The 21,903-nt window shown below is 41.5% G+C and overlaps 1 protein-coding gene across 1 annotated transcript in view; it reads right to left on the bottom strand.

Moving 5' to 3' along the window:
* The window catches only part of dlat (dihydrolipoamide S-acetyltransferase (E2 component of pyruvate dehydrogenase complex)), a 40,659-nt gene extending 19,005 nt beyond the window's left edge, over window positions 1-21,654 (bottom strand). Inside the window, exons 1-8 of the mRNA XM_060936130.1 lie at window positions 21,227-21,654; window positions 16,755-16,856; window positions 15,344-15,468; window positions 10,996-11,149; window positions 10,672-10,798; window positions 5,504-5,679; window positions 762-906; window positions 549-616 (exon numbers count right to left, since the gene is read on the bottom strand). Of these exons, the coding sequence (XP_060792113.1) occupies window positions 549-616; window positions 762-906; window positions 5,504-5,679; window positions 10,672-10,798; window positions 10,996-11,149; window positions 15,344-15,468; window positions 16,755-16,856; window positions 21,227-21,478 (1,149 nt within the window). The 5' untranslated portion in view covers window positions 21,479-21,654. The remainder of the gene's footprint in view (window positions 1-548; window positions 617-761; window positions 907-5,503; window positions 5,680-10,671; window positions 10,799-10,995; window positions 11,150-15,343; window positions 15,469-16,754; window positions 16,857-21,226) is intronic.
* Between the last annotated feature and the right edge of the window lie 249 nt (window positions 21,655-21,903).

Genomic DNA, 21,903 nt, shown 5'->3' on the forward strand with positions numbered 1-21,903 from the left:
GCAACACACATTGTAATTGCACGGGTTCTTATTATTCTTTTCGTTCTTCCGCTCTTTCCTTTGGGAGAAAACTCCTAGGATTTTAATCCTAGTTAATGATCCATTATAGATTTCTGTTGGGGAGAGGTCAAGGATGTGCAGCTGACTTTAATTAGGTCAATATTAATGAGGTCAAGGACACTGACATGAAATCACTTTGTGTGACCTGGTTTTACTTTGAGTGATAAAGTTCAGTGTACACATTCACTAACCATATGATAGGGTAGCTCAGGCCAGGGAATGAGAAAAGCCTAATGTACTAATTAAAGGTTACACCCTGTCAGACATGATCCCAGGAAAATATGTTGCATGTTTGTATGACCAGCAATGGTGGATTGGTAAAATCTGTGCAATATCGGAGGAGAAACAGGAGGTGCAAGTACAACTTATGCATGGCGATACTCTGTATTGTGAATCTTATAATTTGGCAAATATGACAAACACGGTCTCCACCCCCCACCATTTTCAGAGAGAACAGTATAGTGAAGAGGCAAAACCATTTCACTCACAGGAGCTGCCTTGGCTGGGACAAAGTTCTCAATATCTTTCTTGGTTACTCTGCCATCCGGGCCAGAACCTGCACATATTAGAGAAACAACTGTCTTGGACTCTGTTGGAGCTTGTGTCAGGTTTAAAAAAAAAAAAAAAAAACCTCATCCTTGTAACGCTACCATTTTTGTCACAAACTCTGCACAAACACTGTAGTGAAACTGTACACTCACCAGTGACCTGCGAGAGGTCAATCCCTTTCTCAGCAGCCAGTTTCTTGGCCAGAGGGCTTGCGAACACTCTGCCCTTCCTGGCAGCAGCAGCAGGAGCAGGAGCCGCAGCCGGCGCAGGGGCTGACGGAGTGGGAGGAGCTGCCACCTTAAAAAAGACATTCAAGGTGAGACGTGCACCATCTTGCTAAAAGCAAACATGCTGGCACTGTACACACAATCCAGAATGATTCATTTCTTTAATTCATCATGTTGCTTTGAGACTAAGTGCGGTTTTAGGTCAATGGTTAAAGCAGTTACAAAAACAGAAAAAGGATTGGTTATTTTCCTGAAAACAGCCTTTGGCTAGTTACAAATAGTCCAGTATAACCTCACCTTAAAGTGCATATCCTGGACCAATTTCGTTTTTTTTTTTTAATATGAAAGTATGTCCCTTTACACACTCATCCAGAAGGGTAATTTTGCACAAGGCCATCTGTCTACAGCAGAAAAAATAAAATAAAACGCGTCTGGAAAAATCCCAAGGGAGTCTGGAGTCAGATTCGTGACGTTACCTGCGGAAGCGCCAGCAGGCTGCGAGAGCTTTGCACGGTTTCAGTGCACAGCCTGTGCAGACCAAACGCTCCCATTTCTCTCTCATTGTCCGGTCTTTTGGGAAACGATGAGTACTAATCCCATCAAGATTGGTGTTGCTACACCCTCCTACGATACATCTGTTAACCATTTTAATAATTACATAATAACGTTGAAGAAATTTGCAGAAAACCATCAGGTCGTTTTCTCATAAACAAACCAGCGCTGACGTAGGATTCAGAAGGAAGCGTCCCGCACGCGACGTCACGAAAATCAATGTTTGCCAGGAAATCCAATTGCCAAGTTTTTTCAGAGGCGGACCAATTCGCCTCAAATGGCTTGATTTCAACTGAATTTTTCTGGTATTGCGCAAGGTACAAAAATTGCAGAGAATGCAGAAGAATGTTACACAGATATTTGACTAAAGTTTAATATAAAATAGGAGAATTACATTGATCTTGCTCCTGAATTTACCCGTGATATGCACTTTAACAAGTCTGACTTTAAACAAAATAGATATCCTTTACACACACACACTTATCTCATTATCAAAATATCAAATTATGTTCCAGTGCAAAAGCTTAGAAATCCTTTCATAACTTTTACATTTTTTTAAAAACAACAATTACGTTGAAAGCAGTTGTTTTTTTTACTTAACTATTCATTACCAAATATTTAAAATTGTCCCACCCCTGTGTTAAAATATCTGTAGACATTAAATATCAAGGTTATTTTTTCACAGTATCTTTAATATTACACTACTCTTTGTCTGGCACACACTTTAATCATTTTTTTTTTTTAAACAGAAAAATAGATCATCCGAACTTGAAAACTCAACAATAAAAAAAAAAAAAAAAAAAAAAAAACCTGTCCGATGCACAACTCCACTACAACGCAAACAAGTACATTTCTATTACAAGTTCTATTACTGTTTTTTTTTTTTTTTGCCAGACAAGGAAAAATTTAATCCACTAACAATGACGACAGTCAGAAAAAGTCCACAAGAGCATCCGCAGTACCAGCTCAGACTCATCATGTCCAACAATGACATCAGCTTTCCCCGTTATCGAGGCTACAGTAAGAACGGCCTTGACATGCTGGAAGCCAGAAGCAGCCAAAAATGATAAAAAGCAGTCGGTTACACCACATCACCCTGCGCTGCTGGAAGCTTCTATGTGTTGCAACTCAGTCAGGTGAGATCTTCCGATAAGTATTAAAAAACAAAAGCAGGTCTGTTCCAGTCTCCTCACTTCATATACTGCTAATTATATGAATTATAAAGGAATCCTGAAATCAGTTTATTTAAATCAGGAGCTGCCTCACTGATACCTAATTAGAGAGCAGTCAAACAGGAAACAGCATTTTTCCACTCAGGGTACACATTTCTGTTCCAAAATGGTCATTTTTTGAAAGTTTAGTTTTCAGATTTTTAGTCAGTGCATTTTGTTTCCACATATCTTAATATTACAGGGTGAAAATTTCATGAGGTATCCTCATCCGATTCAGACGATATGGCCTGTTGATCAAGACCACCATTTCGGTGAATTGGTGGGGGCTGCGGAGACGACACCAGTGTATGTGCCTGTGTTACATATGCAGTCGTCAGGTTAAAAGATTTATTTCAGGTTGTAGAACATTTTAATGATAGCTTTAACTTAAATAAAAAAACGTGTATGGCAATGAGTACAGAATCAAATACAGTGGGGCAAAAAAGTATTTAGTCAGTCACCAATTGTGCAAGTTCTCCCACTTAAAAAGATGAGAGGCGCCTGTAATTTTCATCATAGGTATACCTCAACTATGAGAAACAAAATGAGGAAGAAAAAAAATCCAGAAAATCACATTGTCTGATTTTTAAAGAATTTATTTGCAAATTATGGTGGAAAATAAGTATTTGATCAATAACAAAAGTTCATCTCAATACTTTGTTATCTACCCTTTGTTGGCAATGACAGAGGTCAAACATTTTGTGTAAGTCTTCACAAGGTTTTCACACACTGTTGCTGGTATTTTGGCCCATTCCTCCATGCAGATCTCCTCTAGTGCAGTGATGTTTTGGGGCTGTCGCTGGGCAACACGGACTTTCAACTCCCTCCAAAGGTTTTCTATGGGGTTGAGATCTGGAGACTGGCTAGGCCACTCCAGGACCTTGAAATGCTTCTTACGAAGCCACTCCTTCGTTGCCTGGGCGGTGTGTTTGGGATCATTGTCATGCTGAAAGACCCAGCCACGTTTCATCTTCAATGCCCTTGCTGATGGAAGGAGGTTTTCACTCAAAATCTCACGATACATGGCCCCATTCATTCTTTCCTTTACACGGATCAGTCGTCCTGGTCCCTTTGCAGAAAAACAGCCCCAAAGCATGATGTTTCCACCCCCATGCTTCACAGTAGGTATGGTCTTCTTTGGATGCAACTCAGCATTCTTTCTCCTCCAAACACGGCAAGTTGAGTTTTTACCAAAAAGTTCTATTTTGGTTTCATCTGACCATATGACATTCTCCCAATCCTCTTCTGGATCATCCAAATGCTCTCTAGCAAACTTCAGACGGGCCTGGCCATGTACTGGCTTAAGCAGGAGGACACGTCTGGCACTGCAGGATTTGAGTCCCTGGTGGCAGCCTTTGTTACTTTGGTCCCAGCTCTCTGCAGGTCATTCACTAGGTCCCCCCGTGTGGTTCTGGGATTTCTGCTCACCGTTCTTGTGATCGTTTTGACCCCATGGGGTGAGATCTTACATGGAGCCCCAGATCGAGGGAGATTATCAGTGGTCTTGTACGTATTCCATTTTCTAATAATTGCTCCCACAGTTGATTTCTTCACACCAAGCTGCTTACCTATTGCAGATTCCGTCTTCCCAGCCTGGTGCAGGTCTACAATTTTGTTTCTGGTGTCCTTTGACAGCTCTTTGGTCTTGGCCATAGTGGAGTTTGGAGTGTGACTGTTTGAGGTTGTGGACAGGTGTCTTTTATACTGATAACGAGTTCAAACAGGTGCCATTAATACAGGTAACGAGTGGAGGACAGAGGAGCCTCTTAAAGAAGTTGTTACAGGTCTGTGAGAGCCAGAAATCTTGCTTGTTTGCAGGTGACCAAATACTTATTTTACCGAAGAATTTACCAATTAATTCATTAAAAATCCTACAATGTGATTTCTTGGATTCTTTCCCCCCATTCTGTCTCTCATAGTTGAAGTGTACCTATGATGAAAATTACAGGCCTCTCTCATCTTTTTAAGTGGGAGAACTTGCACAATTGGTGGCTGACTAAATACTTTTTTGCCCCACTGTATCTTTTCTAACAAAGAAAAGCCTAAAGAAGAATCAGGGGCTACGGAGACTACATTTCTCAATTAAACCACTACTCAGTGCAATTACTTCAAGTCTGTAATGACTAAACGCATTTTGATACCTTTACTTCTCATGGTAATTATAAAAACATTATGGGAAATTCTTTAACCCTGATTAAACCCCGAGTTTAGAGAGGGCTATGGAGACTACATTGCTTTTTCCATGATCCCAGTGAACATTTTCAATGAACGCTGAAAGGTGTCGGTGCCTCACAGTCAACACATTTTTTCTGTGCATTATTCCTACATATATAGAGATTGAAACTACCAAAATGGATACCATTAAAAGAATCAGTGATTGAGTTTTTGGGTCCCTTTTTTCAGAACACTGACCAAAAAAGTAATTTGGCATACCGATGGACACGTTATTAAAGAACTGCAAAATTTTTGCCAGGTGATAAATGACTCCTTTATATGCATATATTAAATTAAGCAGAGATACTACATTATCATTTCATATCAATCTTATAGCACAAAATGCACTAGAAATGTGGGATTTTGTATGTTGTTATATAGTTCAATGTACAGTGGAATAGTATAACATGCCAAAATGGCCCTAAAATGGACCAAAAAGGTATAAAAAAAAAAAAAATGAAAGAATCAAACACGGAAACAAAATTAAAAAAAAAAAAGTCTTCTGTGGTGATCCGATGACACTAAAGTTTAATAGAAGAAACTTGACATTTTTTAAAAAAATACACCCGCATAACATCTTATTTCTCCAAATTTGTACCGAGTGAAAAAATGCCAGAAAAGCATTTGGTCGACCACAAAGGCAGTGGGGAGGAAAAAAAAAAAGAAAAAGATTAAATAAATGCTACTTACTGGTGTAGGAGCTGGAGGTGGGGTAGCAGCCACACCGGTCTCGACGTAGTCAGCGAACGCCTGAATGTCAGACTCTTTTTCTACCATGATGCACAGAGGGGTACCAAGGGGGACATCTCTTGTTCCCTCAGGCACCATGATCTTAGCCAAGTAGCCCTCTTCCTGGACCTCAAAACCTAAATAATAATAATTTTTAAATTGCCAGGTGCTTTTCTTCAAACGTAAACACTGAGACTGGGCAGATGTTCCCAACGTGGCATATTCCATCATTATCCCTGGTTCATGGATCACAAACAGTCCATGTTGTTCCTCTCTACAAATTCCCCAACAGGTTTTGGAAATCCTGCTCTAATGCACGTGATCTAAATAATCAGGTGATAACAGGCACCTCCTGGTAATTACTCATGGGATATTCCCCCCACGTTACGTTACATTATAGGCATTTAGCAGATGCTCTTACCCAGAGTGACATACAACATACCCAGAAAAGCCTGGGGAGCAGTTGGGGGTGAGGTGCCTTGCCCTGCTGATCCAGGGAATCGAACTGGCAACCTTTTAGTCCCAAAGCTGCTTCTTTAACCATTAGGCCATAGCTTTCGCATGTTTATTAATTGTGACACAGAGTATCACCTGGTATTGGAGGTTTTTTTTTTTTAATGAGTACATAAACATGTTATCAGATAGCAGTATCGTTATTTGTGTCTAGAACTCCATTTTGGGGTCTCTGTACTGGCAATCATCATTCCTCACGTTACCATAGCATTCCATCGCAACCATAGAGCTCAAAATGCTCAGGGAACAACATTCTGCCGAAAGTGAAAAGTTTGCCAAGGGGATGTGGGTTATTTCGTCTTGCCGTTGGCTTTGTCGTACTGCAGCCATGAAAACCATACACACTGTCATCATTGACGCAAGGCCATACGTCGCTGCCGCCATCGGTTTTACCAGTGTCTTCTATCGTGGCGACCGTGGCTTCATTTGCATATTTACGCCGCCCAAATCAAATTCATGCGACGGATCACCTCCAACATCTGCTGGAATGACCAAGGTAGCCCCAGCCACGGTTCTGACAGATCAACTGACTACGTCTGACCTGAGCATTAGTCACTTCCTAAAAAATATTAGTTACATTAGTCTTTTTTTGCTGTTTTGTTTTAGTAAAGATTTAGTCAGTGGACCTCAGTTTTAGTGAATTTCCTCAGGCAGTTTCATGATACTTTAAGAGGTGCTGTTAGAAGATGGGTACTGCTGCGTGGGTTTTTTTTTTTATATGGGATTGGTGTTGTTGCGATGCAGAAGTTATGAGGAGTTAGCCACGCCTCCATTACTGTTTTGTAAGTGTGATGCTAATGAACATTATTTTCATATGAAGATGTTACTTCGTTCAGACCGACACCATGTGTGTGTCCAGTTAAAGTTTGAGTTTTATTGAAAAATAATTATTATATCCTTTATTTATCCAGGAATTGTCCCATTGAGATACAAAATCTGTTCTTCCAGGGAGTCCTGGAGATAATAAAAATCACGAAAACATAATGGTTATCCTAACTATACCTACTTTTTGACAAACTTGGTTAACCACTTTCCTTTCATTGAACTAGTAAATACATAGTAATAAAAAGGTTATGGTCAGGACAAGTAACTGGACTTGCTGCCTGTCTGACTGGACAAGTGGATTAATAAGTTAATGTCGAGCCCTGCATCAACTGACTTTTCATGGGGAAACTGGAAATAAATAAATAAATATTTGGATTATGGCAACTCGGCCATAACTCTGGTAAAATGCGACTGAACTGAATGAAATTGCAAGATGCATATTATCAACATAAAGAATCCTGCCAAGTTTCATGAAATTCCTCCAAAAATTGAGAGAGGAGTTGATTTCAGAAGGAGAGCACCCCTCCTGGGACGGACGGACATCGCCACAACATAACCCCCCTTCGGGCCTTTCGGCCAGCGGGGGATAAAAATTGTGAAGGAAGTTGATTTCAGAAAGCAAGCACACCTTGATGAAATTGCCAAAGTACAAGTTTGTTAATAATCAAGGGCATAACGCTAGTAAAATTTGCCCAAATTAAACAAAATTTCAATATGCGTATAACTGTCATATAACAAAGCCTTTTACCAAGTTTGGTGAAATTCCTCCACAAATTGTGACAGGAGTTGATTTCAGAAGAGCGAACACTCTCATGAACTTGTCAAAGTGCAAGTTATTTAATCAAGGGTCAAAACTCTGGGAAAATTTTCACAAGTGAAATTAAAATCGCAATATGCGTATTACCGTCATATAACAAGGCCTTTTGCCAAGCTTCGAGAAATTCATTCAAAAATCCTGAGAGGAGTTGATGTCAGAAGGCGAGCACACCTTCATGAAATTGTGAAAGTACAAGGTTGTTAATCAAGGGCTGTACAGGGCTTTCCACAAGCGCCGGCTGCCGGCCATACAGCCGACTATACAATTAAGTCCAGCCGGCTACTTAATGACTTATTTTTGTAGCCCACAGGCTCTAAATATTAATTTTCGATTTTAATAAAATTAAATGTTTATCTAACAGACTGACAATAATGTCAAACTGAACCGCACTCATTCAAGTTGTGATTCGCGCTGTTTGTACCGATAATAACCACAAATTCCCCGCCGACTTCGTTGATCAAGGGAGAGTAACTCATCCGCGGCCCCGACATGCGGTGTGTGCGCGCGCGTGTACTCAGCGGAGGCAGTAGTGTGTCGGGGCCGTCGGAGGCGACATCGGAGGGAACAGAAGCAGAGAACGCTTATTTTGGCTCCAGTAAACTAGTCTTCTCTCGTTCAATTACATGCTGGCATCAAAAGACACCGTTGGTTGTAAATGAAACCAAACTGAGTCGTTGGAGTGTATTTGCATACACAAATGGAGAAATGTTCGCTGAGTGTTTAATTGTGTCGCCATCACTGCAGACCGTTGTGTTAATTCATAGTATGCTCAGTTGTGTGAATGTGTCATGCACCGAAAATAAGAGATTTACAGGCCAGGAACGCCTCATGATGCAATATGTGAGCTTGTATAGCCTATTACTGATTATTTTCGGTGCGCAAATCAGTTTTCATTGGTGCATTAGCGTCTGGCATACACTAATGAATAAAAAAGATGCAATATGTTGTAGTAATAATAATAATAATAATAATAATATAGAGCAAATGTCTGAGAAATTAATATAGCTTGTCTATTATGCAGGCATACTTAGGCTAATACTACTACTACTACTACTAATAATAATAATATTATGAACGGTTTTTGAATAATGCTCTCCTGCTTTGAATGTTCATGTTCATTGTTTATTCCTGCCCATAGGTGTGGGAAAGATGTCACCTAAAAGAAAACTTAATCAGCAGACTCTCGAAGGCTTCTTAAAGAAGAGAAGAAAAGTGGTGGTCAGTAAGTGCTTCAGAATAGTATTAAGATTCAGATTAATTTATTCATCCCAAAAGGGACATTCATTGTTGCCAATTTTTTTTTTTCAGATTTATTTCAATGGTAGCACTTGTACCATAATTAACGTAGGCCTACATGTGTTATATTGGTACTGCTGCAGTATGTGATTTAGTAAATACTGCAGAGTATTTTTATTTGTACATTTTAGGTTATATTTTTGTCGCTCTGACTGTTCAACAGGTTATAATGACCTGCAACCTCAGTTTGTCAGTTGAACGCAAGAAAAGAAAGAAGATTTACTGCCATTTTACTTTGTATTTGAGTAAAGTGAATAAATAAATGGTCTGTGGAAAATGCATTTAATCCTGGGAACTGCGTGCACAGGAGTTTATTGTGTTTACTCCCCCCCCCCGGCTGGCTACTTATTTGTCATGGCTGGCTAGTATGAGCCTTAAGGCCTCTGCATGCTCTTGCGACAAGGCTTTCGCAGATAGCTTTTCGCAGACAGTTATAATTTATCGTTGAGTGGGGAGTAATAGGCGTGCGCGATGTTATTCACCGCCACAACGCAAGGGGGCGCGAAGTCACGAAATCGCTAGGAGTAGTTGGTGGGTGTGGTTAGTGGAGTGTTTATCCTCCGGTTACTTATAATGGCTAGAACTGGAGTCGTATAGATGTACGTACTTCCTCAAATAAACCGCTCTTCGTGCTGCTCCATCTTCGCTCGTGTTTTTAAAAATGGCGGTCGTGAAAACAAACCAAACCGGGAAAGTAGGGAAGCGGAAGTGCGTGTACAGCGGATGCAGAGTGGACCAATCAGAGCCCTCTTGTCTGCGAGGCTTCTGCGGTGGTCACAATTTTTGGGAGGTGCGCGCAGAGCATCTGCGAAGGTGGGGGGGCTACGCAGACACTGTCTGCGACGCTATCTGCGAGGACTGCGTTGTCAGCATAAATTGGCCTTTAGTGGAAAGCCCTGGCTGTAACTCTGGTAAAATGCGACTGAATTGAACAAAACGCGTACTACACGTCTTTGACAAGTTTGGTGAAATTCCTCCAAAAATTGTGAGAGGAGTTGATTTTGGAAGTAAAACACACTTTCGTGAAATTGTCAAATTATAATTTTGTTAATCAAGGGCTGCAACTCTGGTAAAATGTGACCAAATTTAACAAAATTACAGTATGTGTATTACCAACATATAACAAAGAATCCTGCCAAGTTTCGTGAAATTCCTCCAAAAATTGTGAGAGGAGTTGATTTCAGAAGGTGAGCACCCTTCCTGGGACAGACAGACATCGCCACGACATAATCCCCCTCCAAGCCTTTCGGCCAGCAGGGGATAAAAACGGTGGAAGGGTGGTTTTACTTGTTAACCATGTACGTTAACTATGCACATTACATTTAAGTTTGCTGTGATAACATTCGTCTCTGCCATCTTCAAAAATTTTACTTTGAATGAGACCAAGGAACTCGTTTCTCAGAAACGAATGAATTCATGAGCTAAGCGTAGACAGTGAGAAAAGCCCACATGCGTCTCAACGCTCGCAGAACTGAAGTGCTTTCATGCACGACAGTTTCTCTGTAATCCAATCACTGCTCCACGCTCGCAAATACCTTCCCTCATGCTCCATCCCAAATACCTGCCTCTCACACACAGTCATACAAACATCCTTGAACTCAGCCTAGGATTTCCAAGTTAATAGAGATCAGTACGTGCAATCGTTATCAGAAATGAAAACTCATGAGTGACGGCTTACCAATTGTAGCCTTATCGGTCTCAATTTCAGCGAGCAAGTCGCCTTCGTTCAATTTTTCTCCCACTTTCTTCTCCCAGCGTTGCACCGTACCCACCGTCATAGTGGGGGAAAGAGCTGGCAGAACAATCTACACGATTCATGACGATAAGGAAACATCAAACACATGATAATCATTATGAATCCAATGCTCCTCACACGCCTGATAAAATGGTCTTCATATAGCACTTACTTGAAAAGGAAGTAATAGCACTATTGCTCAAAACAGTGGCACATCACCTGTATAATCATTAACTGCAATTTGTTCCAGCAACCGTCAGGACTCACCTTCATGTGCGGTGGGTACGAGCTGCCAGGGGCTTGTGGAGGAGAGGGAGCAGAGGAGGCGGCTGCTGGAGGTGGAGTTCCTGGTGCTGGAGCTGGAGTTAAAGCGGCCAATTTTTCCAGAGTGAAGTCCTTAAACTCTGGGATGAGGTCAGGGCTAGAGGTCAAACACACAGGGTTTTAGTTCTGATGTTCTCAAATGTTAACTTCAGACAACGAGAAACATTTCATACAGTACCAGTTAAAAAAAAAAAGTTTGGACACCCCTACTCATTCATAGGTTCTGTATTTTGACTATTTTCTACACTGTAGAACGATACTCAAGACATCAAAACTACAAAATAACATCTGGAACATGAATGGAATTGTGTGGGAAACAATGTTTTAAAAAAACAAACAAACACGTTTTATATTTTAGATTCTTCAAAGTAGCCAGCGTTTACCTTGATGACTCTTTGCACACTATTGGCATCATCTTCACCAGCTTCATGAGCTAGTCACCTGGAATGCTTTTTAATTTATAGGTGTGCCTCGTCAAAAGTTTAAAATTAGTGCAATTTCTTGCCTTCGTAATGCGTTTGAGATCAGACAGTAAATAATAATCAAATATACCATGCACCAAGAGGCTCCAGCTGAAATTATGGATTCTCTGAGGTGACTGGATTGGCCCTTCAGGAAATAGTACTATGCCAGGCACTGAAGAGAATCCATAATTACCGGTGCCTCTCAGTGCATGGTATATTTGATTTATATCCCTCATCAAAAAATTCCAAACAAAAAGTGCTATCTTTTAAATTTCGTCTAGGAGCTTGAATCTTGGCATAAACTCACTGGAGGCAGCCATGTTTGTTGTTTACGTCGGCGCGACCTTCGACCTGCACATGTACCATGCTATCGCCTGCCTTGTGATCTCATGATACATAGATTTTCCCACACAGAAATGTTCATGGAGCCACAGCTAGGACTCGAATCGGCCGTATAGCTTGAAACTGTGACGTCAGTTCATGGTATATCCAGGATATACCATGACTGATTCACACCATATCCTTTTTTTTTTTTTGACATCACGAGATACATTGCTTCTTCATCAGCGGTGGAACTGTTATGTGACGTGAGCCATCCTTGGCCGATCCTTGCACAGGAATTTTTTGATGGACAAAAATAATAAAAATCCAGTAAATAGCCCTATTCCACAACTGTAGTAATCCATATTATGTCAAGAATCGCTCAGCTAAGTAAAGAGAAATGACATCGATCGTTACTTTCAGATACGAAGTATCTTAATAAAAACAAAGAAAAGAAAAAACACGGAGTTAAAAGGTGAGTCCACACTTTTGACTGGTACTGTAAATCTACATTTTCTTTTTTTCCCCCTGAAGTTTTTCAGAGTGAAACAGATTCAGCGTTTTTGCTTGATGATGGCCGTGTGAAGAGAGGAGATGGTGAAACATGACGGCGAGTTCATATTACTTTTCCCCCTCAGATAACATGTGAATAGAGACGTATTCAAAAAAATTAAATAAATAAATTTCATAGCTGGCCCAGTGCTTAAATCCTCTGGGCTACTCATCAGAAGGTGTTGCGAGTTCCCAACAAGTCCCAGCTTCACTAATTGGCTACTGTGGAGTCCCTGAGGAAGCCACACAACACTCAACTGCAAAGCACTTTAGCCAGCCAAATAAGCAAATGCAATTGTGTGGGTTTTTTTTTTTTAAGATGATCACAAAATCAAATCCCATAAAAATATGTCTTTAAAGTGCATATCACGGGTAAATTCAGGAGCAAGATCAATGCAATTCTCCTATTTTATATTAAACCTTGGTCAAATATCTGCAACATTCTGCATTCTCTGCAATTTTTGTACCTTGCGCAATACCAGAAAAATTCAGTTGAAATCAAGCCATTTGAGGCGAATTGGTCCGCCTCTGAAAAAACACTGCATTTGGATTTCCCGGCAAACATTGATTTTCGTGATGTCATGTGTGGGACGCCTCCCTCTGAATCCTACGTCAGCGCTGGTTTGTTTATGAGAAAACAACCTGGTGGTTTTCTGCAAATTTCTTCAACGTTACCACGTAATTATTAAAATGGTGAACAGATGTATTGTAGGAGGGTGTAGCAACACCAATCTTGATGGGATTAGTACTCATCGTTTCCCAAACGACCGGACAATGAGAGAGAAATGGGAGCGCTTGGTCTATACAGGCTGTGCACTGAAACCGTGCAAAGCTCTCGCAGCCTGCTGGCGCTTCCGCAGGTAACGTCACGAATCTGGCTCCAGACTCCCTTGGGATTTTTCCAGGCGCGTTTTGTTATTTTATTTTTTTCTGCTGTAGACAGATGGCCTTGTGCAAAATTACCCTTCTGGATGAGTGTGTAAAGGGACATACTTTCATATAAAAAAAAAAAAAACCCCGAAATTGGTCCAGTATATGCACTTTAAAATATCAATAAAAATGCAGCCAGGAACACACACAAACAAAAATGAGATTTGTTTTAAGTTCAGGCCGACCAAGTGCAGAACTGAAGGTTAACTTTATTGCTCCTGTGCAGGATAAAGGATATAAAAGGTCACTGAATTTCTTGAGCTGCAGAGCACAGTCGATTATTGGTTTCTTGCGGAAAATGACCCAGAATCCTGATTCAGGCCATTATATTCATAGTAATAAGAATAAAAGTTGCTTGTTTAAATTTCAGAAAGTCATTGCTGGGCTGCTGAGTAAAAGCCTTAAACCTGAACTGCTTCTCTATAACCAGACTGGTTTTCCATTAGCTGCAGATCAGTGTGCATAAAATCCTTTTGGTCATGTGAATAGATGTAAAAGCTGATACTGACACAAAGGCAAATGTCACACTGACTGAATAATTAATAGTAAGAAACAGCCATTGATTTAGCAGTTATAGCAGGAGTCACCAAACTTTTTTCTCTGGGGGCCACATTGTCGTTCCTGACTGTGATGGGGGGGCCGGGGTCGGGTCAGCTATATAACATAGAATTGTATGACCCAGACAAATATGACCACCAGCAGGCCTCATTGTGTAGTAGAGATTACTAGCCTGGCACAGCCATCCCCACTACTATATCCCCCACTACTATATCAACACTTGATTCCTGGCACATATTTGTTTATCTTTACTAGTGGTTTGCAAAAGTAGTAATCAAGTCTTCACACTTTGTTTTAATTTGAAATACCACAGATATTCCATTTATTTATTTTCTAATAAAAATAACATCAAAGCTGTCAAGGTAAGAAACATCTGCCTAGTTGAGGTGATTGACACTGGCAAAGGTGAGTGGAAAATTATAAATTGTAGGTAGGCCTGTTGATAATATTAATAATTGTGTGCAGCACTTAATAAAGGTCAAATAAATAGGCCTATAAAATAAATACATTTAAAAAAAAAAAAAAAGTGAAATGATATGAGCAATAGATCAATAGATCACAGCAGTTGTGATATGCACGTCATTGCTCTCATGCGTGGCCAAAGCAAAAAACTCGAATTCTGACGCTTTCTCATTCAGCTGGTCATACACGTTGTCTCCCAAATCTTCGGTTCGCCTGGTCATAGTAGGTGCGGAGAGACTCACCGCGTTGAGCGCATCCTTCTTGTCGGGACACACCTCCTCGGCCACAGCAAGCATGCATACTTTAACAAAGTCCCCATCAGTAAACGGCTTTCCATGGGTAGCTAGTAGGTGAGCTACCTTATAGCTAGCTCGGACAGCAGCCTGGTTGATCTGGGTTTGGCGAAGGAATACATTCTGCTGTGCAGCCAGTCCGCATTTCACCCTCCGAATCCTGTCTTCTCTTGTTTGCCCTTGCAAACTAGCATACTCTTTGTGGCGGGTTTCGTAGTGACGACGCAGATTATATTCTTTGAAAACCGACACACTTTCTTTACATACAAGACAAACTGCACGGTCCTTACACTGAACGAAAAAATAATCGGTGGTCCACTGTTCTTTAAAAACTCTGCACTCTGTCAGCTTTCCGCTTACCGCTAGTCATTTTGCTGTCCTGAACACTGACAGTTCTCTGCACGTGCGCTGCCTGTCACTGCTTGATCGAGAGCATATGACGAAAATTTGGAAAATATGAATAGTTCATTTTATAACTAAATATCAATTTTAAATGATAAAATGAACAAAATACAAGATGCAGACATATTATTTGCCAAAAAGCAATTAAAAAAAGGCCATGACCACTTTTGGAGATTGCCTCATAGGGCCGGTTCAAGTGGTGGGGGGCCGGTCAAAGGGGGGGTGGCGGCCCGCAGTTTGATGACCCCTGAGTAATAGCCTTCAGAGCTCACAAACCAGGTTTCACAGAGAAATAAACCTCCTCCTCACCTGTCAACAGTAATACAGATAACTGCTCCAATGGGCACGTCTCTTGTACCCTCCTGTACCAGGATCTTGGCGAGGTAGCACTCCTCGAGCATCTCGAATCCTACAGTGGCCTTGTCTGTTTCCACCTGAATAGACAAGATACAGAACACGCTCTGTATATATTTTTTTCACCTGCAGTGTTAAAGAGGATCCATATCTGTGCCACACTGTACTGTACTGAACATTTCTTCTATTCATATTTCTCTCAGCAACTCAGTAAGGTCCTACTGCGACCCTGAGGCTTCCAGGCTCCTGCTTCTTCCAGATCCTACTGCTGCCACCTTCAGAAAAACAAGGTCCTGACACCTCTATTCACACCATGACCAAACTGTCTGCTGATCACAGTGATAACTATTCTCTATAGAGTAGAACTCTTAAATTATCTTATGATAAGTACTTGTCGGAGGACTTTTGGTTCCTTGTCCACTTTACCTCCATCTAAAAAAAGTCTACAGGATTTAAACACTGACGGCTATAAAAACTGCGACTGTGTTTGACGGATGGTGCCGTGGTTAGCACTGTCGCCTCATAGCAAGAAGGTTCCGGGTTTGAACCTCACGTCCGACAGGGGTCTTTTCTGTGTGGATCCCAAGCCCGGATAGATTGGGGAGGGTTGCGCCAGGAAGGGCATCCAGCGTAAAACCTATGCCAAATCAAATATGCGGAACAGATCCTGTGTGGCGACGCCCAACAGGATCAGTCAGAAGAACTACTACTACTGTGTTTAAAAAAATTAAGTGCTACAGAAGCTGCGTTATCTTCTGTTCTAGGAAAGAAACTGTAGTGAACAAAACTACTAGGGAGGGTGTGCAGTTACAGGAAAATAATCAATGACGAAGTGCCAAGATACAGCTAGATCCAAAACGGTCACTCTTCCCACCCAGAAGCTGATTATTTCCCAACAACACTCACCAGAATGTTTTATTCCTCTTATACCACAGAACTTTTCCAACAACTACATTATCTGTTTATAGTTATATTTAAAGTTGTGGAACGTCCACAAAACAAGTTCCTGTTATTAGTTATGCTACAGCAGCTAGAAGCAGTTGCTGGACACTACTTCCATCAATGCTTCCTTATAGAAGCCTCGCCAGCAACGATTACACACATTTCGAATTCGTTCACGTGGGGCATCTACTACATACAAGTCCCCACGTATGCCGTTACCACAGAAACGGTATCCGGTTTGAACGAGTGCATTAATATAAACCTGTGATTTGCGTCGCAGCCAGAACCACTGCTGTTATCGAAAACGCATCAATACCTGCTGACCAAACAGGTTTAAGAATTAACCTGCGCTGTAGTATAACTGTGGAAAGAACTGATCCGTAGCAACAGGCTTCGTTTCACAGAAGTCAGATTCCTGTCTCACCTCAGCGATCAGGTCTCCCTCGTTAATTTTATCCCCCTCTTTCTTCTCCCAGCGAGCGATGGTGCCCATCTGCATGGTGGGAGATAAAGCAGGAAGCTCCACCTGCAAATAAACAAAACAGGTAGAAAGCCATTTGTAGGATCAACTAAAAATTCAGCTGGGAATAAACCACAGCCTCCAAAGTGGATCAAGCATAAGATAAAAAAATAAAAAATTTCCTTATTTTTTAAATGCCAGACAATATGAAATATGATCTAATATTAGTGCTGTGATAAATCACACACTGGAGAACGTTCTGGAGAACCTTTTGTACTTTTTGACTTCTTTCTAACTAGTTAATTTTCTAACTTAGGATTCCATGTTAAACGTGTGTAATTTTTGCAATTGTTAAACAGTGCTGTTTTGCTGACATTTTTGTCCTAAAATTAAATACTGTAACTAGCTACCTTCATATGGACTCTAATAATCAGTAAATAATAATAATAATAATAATAATAATAATAAGAAATCTGTTTTCGTTTCCAGTTGAAAGTACGTCGTGTGCATTCTGGCTGCCGCTTCTCACCGAAGCTTTTTATTTTCTCTCCTTTTTTTTTTTTGGTGTGCGCGTTTGTGTAGTTTGATTTTTTTTTTTTGTTTGAGTGTTTTTGTCCACCGGTGCTGGTGTAGCTCCGGACCCAGTTTTGGGTGTCTGTTCCCTCCAGGCCTTGGTTCGCCGTGGGTGATGCCTGTGCTCCGAGTCATGGACTGCAGTGAGCTCGTTGGTCATTTTAACATCGCGGTTGTCCAGCGCTCTGTGCAGCAGTGCTTGGCGTGATGTCCCGGGCGATCTTGCTTGGTGGCGTCGCGGCGGCTGTGCAGGAGGTTTGGGACATGCCAGTGCTCTGCGTGGCAGTGCTTCTGTGCTCGCTTTGTGGATCCATGGCATGGTGTTCCGAGTGATGTCGCCCGGCATCGTTGCGGCGGCTGTGCTGGCGGCGTGGGACTTGTTTTCGTGTGCCTTTTGGTGGGACTGTGGCTATGACACCATTGGAATGACATCCTGACCTCTATTTGGTGGACTTTTTTTTTCCCCTCCCTATATTTGTAAAGCGACCTTGGGTTTTGAGAAAGGCGCAATATAAATTGAACTTATTATTATTATAAATATTTCTTCATGTAAACAGCTTGACTGGAATGAAATACCCCATTCCAATTGATAATGCAATCAGATTATAAAAGACTGTTGTAAACCTCCGATAAATCGGTTTGATAGGAAAATATTAACCATATAAATGCTTGATCAGATTGCCTTCTGCACCTGCAACCTCCTGCGCATGTTCAGTACACCCTCACAGTGACTGACAACGTTGTGACATTTTATGGACGGGAGAAACATGGTGGGAAACATGCCAGCTATTCAGGATTGTGCACATCAGAAACTCTTTTCTGATTGTATGCTTGGGACAAACACACACATCTAGCCCATCACTTTCATGTAAACGGTATGTTTGGAATCATGTACTGTTCACGTGTTTTGTCTGGTCAACTTCATTTCATTTGGTGTATATTTAAAAAAAAAAAAAAAAAAAAAGGAGTTGGGATGGAGGCAATTTAGGGATCGAAACAAGGTAATTAATAGTAACACTTAAATAATGACGTGATTTGAAACAGCATACCGACGGGTGATTGTAGTCATGATTTGGTACAAAAGCAGCATCCAGGAAAGGATTAGTATTTAAGAAGCAAAGATGGGCCGAGGATCTCCAGTTTGTCAACAAATGCATGAGAAAATAATTGGTGTTTAAAAACAGTGTTCCTCAAAGAAAGACAGGAAAGCATGTGGATATTTCACTCTCTACAGTGCATAACATCATAAAAACAATTCAAGGAATCTCAGTGCACGAAAGGCAAGGGCACAAGCCTAAGCTGAACACCCGTGATCTCTGATCCCTCAGACGGCACTGCGTCAAGAACCATCATTCATCTATAGCGGACATAACCACATGGGCTCAGGATTACTTTGGCAAACACGACAATACAGAGTTACATCCACAAATGTCAAAACTTTACTGTGCAAAAAAAGAAGCTTTATGTTTACTGTGTCCAGAAATGCCATCGATTTCTCTGGGCTAGGAGGCATCCGGGATGGACCATCACACATGTATTGGTCAGACAAATCAGCATTCCAGGTCTTTTTTTTGGAAGAAATGGACACTGTGTGTGCCGGACCAAAGACATACAGGACCGTCCAGCCTGTTACCAACAACAAATCCAAAAGCCAGGGTTTGTCATGGTATGGGGTTGTGTTCATCCTTTAGTGCTCGGTGTACTTCAGGTTACATTGTCAGGGTTCGGGTGGTCTCAGGGTAACCTTCTAGAGACTGGGAGAGAAAAAAAAACCCTCATAAAAGGTTCATGTGTGTTTGATTTCTTCAGGAGAGCTTTCCAAGGTGACATTTTGAAAAACACAGTGATTGTGATGTGTAGCACGGATGGCATGATGAAGAAAAAAAAAAAAGTGTAGAGATTCAGGAAAGTGTTGATTTCTTACCAAAGTCATGAAGTAAGAAAGTAAAGGATTTAGTTATTGGTTTCGGAGCCAGGTTTTCTCAGTGGAGAAAATAAAAATAATCGTAACAACAAAACTGTCAACGACGGCGTAGCTCTGTCTGGCCACATCTAGTCCAGAAGGAACGATCTAAAGTGGGCCATCTTGCGCAATAAAATGTCGCAAGCTATATACAGAAACTATACACCCGAGGAGTTCCTACCTATTTGCCAGAAAGAATCCAGAATGGTGAGGAATTGACCGAGAAGAAGCGATTTTTGTTGAACTGCTCATTAAGGCTTAATTAGCCCAGAACTTCATTAATAATTAAGCAAACCTGGGTAGAAGTTATATTGCACCCGAGGTACCACTACCTAATCAAAATCGGTGAAGAATTGAGAGAGAAGAAGCGATTTTTATGTAACGTGGATCATTCGCTCTGCTGAGAGGACGACTGGGTGTAACCTTCCACCTCTTCAGGACCAGTCCGAGTCCAGGACCCTGAGGAGAGCAGAAAGGATTGCGGCCGACCCCTCTCACCCCGGACACAAACTTTTTGAATCACTTCCCTCTGGTAGGAGGCTGTGGTCCTTTAGAACCAAAACCTCACGCCATAAGGCCAGCTTTTCCCCCCACTGCCCCTGGCCTCATCAATAAGGTCAGAGACTCGAACCTCACACCTCCATTCTGTGACATCAGACACAAAGTGCACTAAACTGTAATTGTGCACATTTCAAGGTCATCTTCATCCTGTGAAATTTATTACACATTCCGGCACACACTCTACAGCTTGGACTTCAATAACGCAAACACACACCCCTAAATTTGTCAATTTTCAAAATTTGTGTTTCAGATTCTTCTATTTTTTATTGTGTATATAGCTACTTTTGCCTTTCCCCCCCTTTTTTTTTCCAATCTTACCTGTTCAAGCACTAATCACCAAAGCAAATTCTTTGTATGTGAGAAAGTACTTAGCAATAAACTTGATTCTGATTAGCTAGCTAGCTTGTTAGCTAGATAGCTTGCTTGCTAGTTAGCTAGATAGCTTGCTTGCTAGTTAGCTAGATAGCTTGCTTGCTAGTTAGCTAGATAGCTTGCTTGCTAGTTAGCTAGATAGCTTGCTTGCTAGTTAGCTAGATAGCTTGCTTGCTAGATAGCTAGATAGCTTGCTAGTTAGCCTGCTTGCTAGTTAGCCAGATAGCTTATTAGTCAGCTAGCTAACTAGCTTGTTCGTTAGCAAGCTAGCTTTTTGGTTAGTTAGCTTGCTAGTTAACTAGCTAGCATGTTAATTAGCCAGTTAGTTAGTCAGCTTGTTAGTTAGCCAGCTTGCTTGTTAGTTAGCTAGCTTTTTGGTTAGTTAGCTAGCTAGCTTGTTAGTCAGTTAGCTAGCTTGTTAGTCAGTTAGCTAGCCAGCTTGCTTGTTAGTTAGCTAGCTTTTTGGTTAGTTAGCTAGCTAGCTTGTTAGTCAGTTAGCTAGCTTGTTAGTCAGTTAGCTAGCTTGCTTGCTTGTTAGTTAGCTAGCTTTTTGGTTAGTTAGTTAGCTACTTAGTTAGCTTTTTGGTTAGTTACCTAGCTAGCTATTTAGCTAGTTTGTTAGTTAGCTAACTGGCTAGATTACTAGTTAGCTTGTTGGTTAGTCAGCTCGTTAGTTAGTTAGCTTTTTGGTTGGTTAGTTAGCTTGTTAGTTAGCTAGCCAGCTTGCTTGCTTGTTAATTAGCCAGCCAGCTAGTTAGTTAGCCAGCTTGTTAGTCAGCTAGCTTTTTGGTTAGTTAGCTAGCTAGCTAGCTAGCTTGTTAGTTAGCTAGCCAGCTTGCTTGCTTGTTAGCCAGCTTGTTAGTCAGTTAGCCAGCTAGCTTTTTGGTTGGTTAGTTAGCTCGCTTGTTAATTAGCTTGCCAGCTTGCTTGTTAGTTAGCTAGCTTGTTAGCTTAGCACTGCCGTTACCTTCTGGTGAGGCGGTAGACTGCAGACTCTCTTGCTCTGACTGAAAGCGGCATGTTGTGTTTGTAATGTCCGCGTTCTGCAGTTGAGAAAGCTGTAGTGAACATGTCTCCCGGAACTCAGAGCCCGGACTCGGCACGAGCCGCTCCTGGGACACGGTACCGGTCCAGAACGCGCTCCAGCGCCCGGGCCTGAGAGGACACCCGGGCGGCTCACCCTGACCGCTGGCCTCAGTCTCAACGCTAAACGCAACATTTCTAACTCGAGTAACTTAAATAAAACAAACCCGGGTACAATCGAGGCTTCTGTGGTATGAGAATATCTGACACCTGTGTGACTTCTGCGCGCAAAATTTAACCAGACAGTCTCACTTTCTAATGACCTCCCCTGTCCAAAACATCCTGCTTTACGGCACTCTGCTTCTCTCGGTCCTCCAGGCTTAACACCTGGGTTGCCACGACAGGAGAAACTCATTTCACTGGACTGACATGGCCACTCTGACGGCTCCAGCCATCAAAGTTTCTCGGAAAGAATGACAGTAGTGGTTTCCAGTGACCTTCTGCTGAGTTACATATCAATCCTGAGGTCGAGATGCTGACCTCTTCTGCTCCTCAGACCTGCCTGATCCATCCGGATGCTCTACGTCTGGTCGGAGTCTCATCACATCGCTCCTGTAGAGG

This window comes from Neoarius graeffei, chromosome 12, assembly GCF_027579695.1.
Source record: "Neoarius graeffei isolate fNeoGra1 chromosome 12, fNeoGra1.pri, whole genome shotgun sequence".
In the NCBI taxonomy this organism is placed as follows: Eukaryota; Metazoa; Chordata; class Actinopteri; order Siluriformes; family Ariidae; genus Neoarius; species Neoarius graeffei.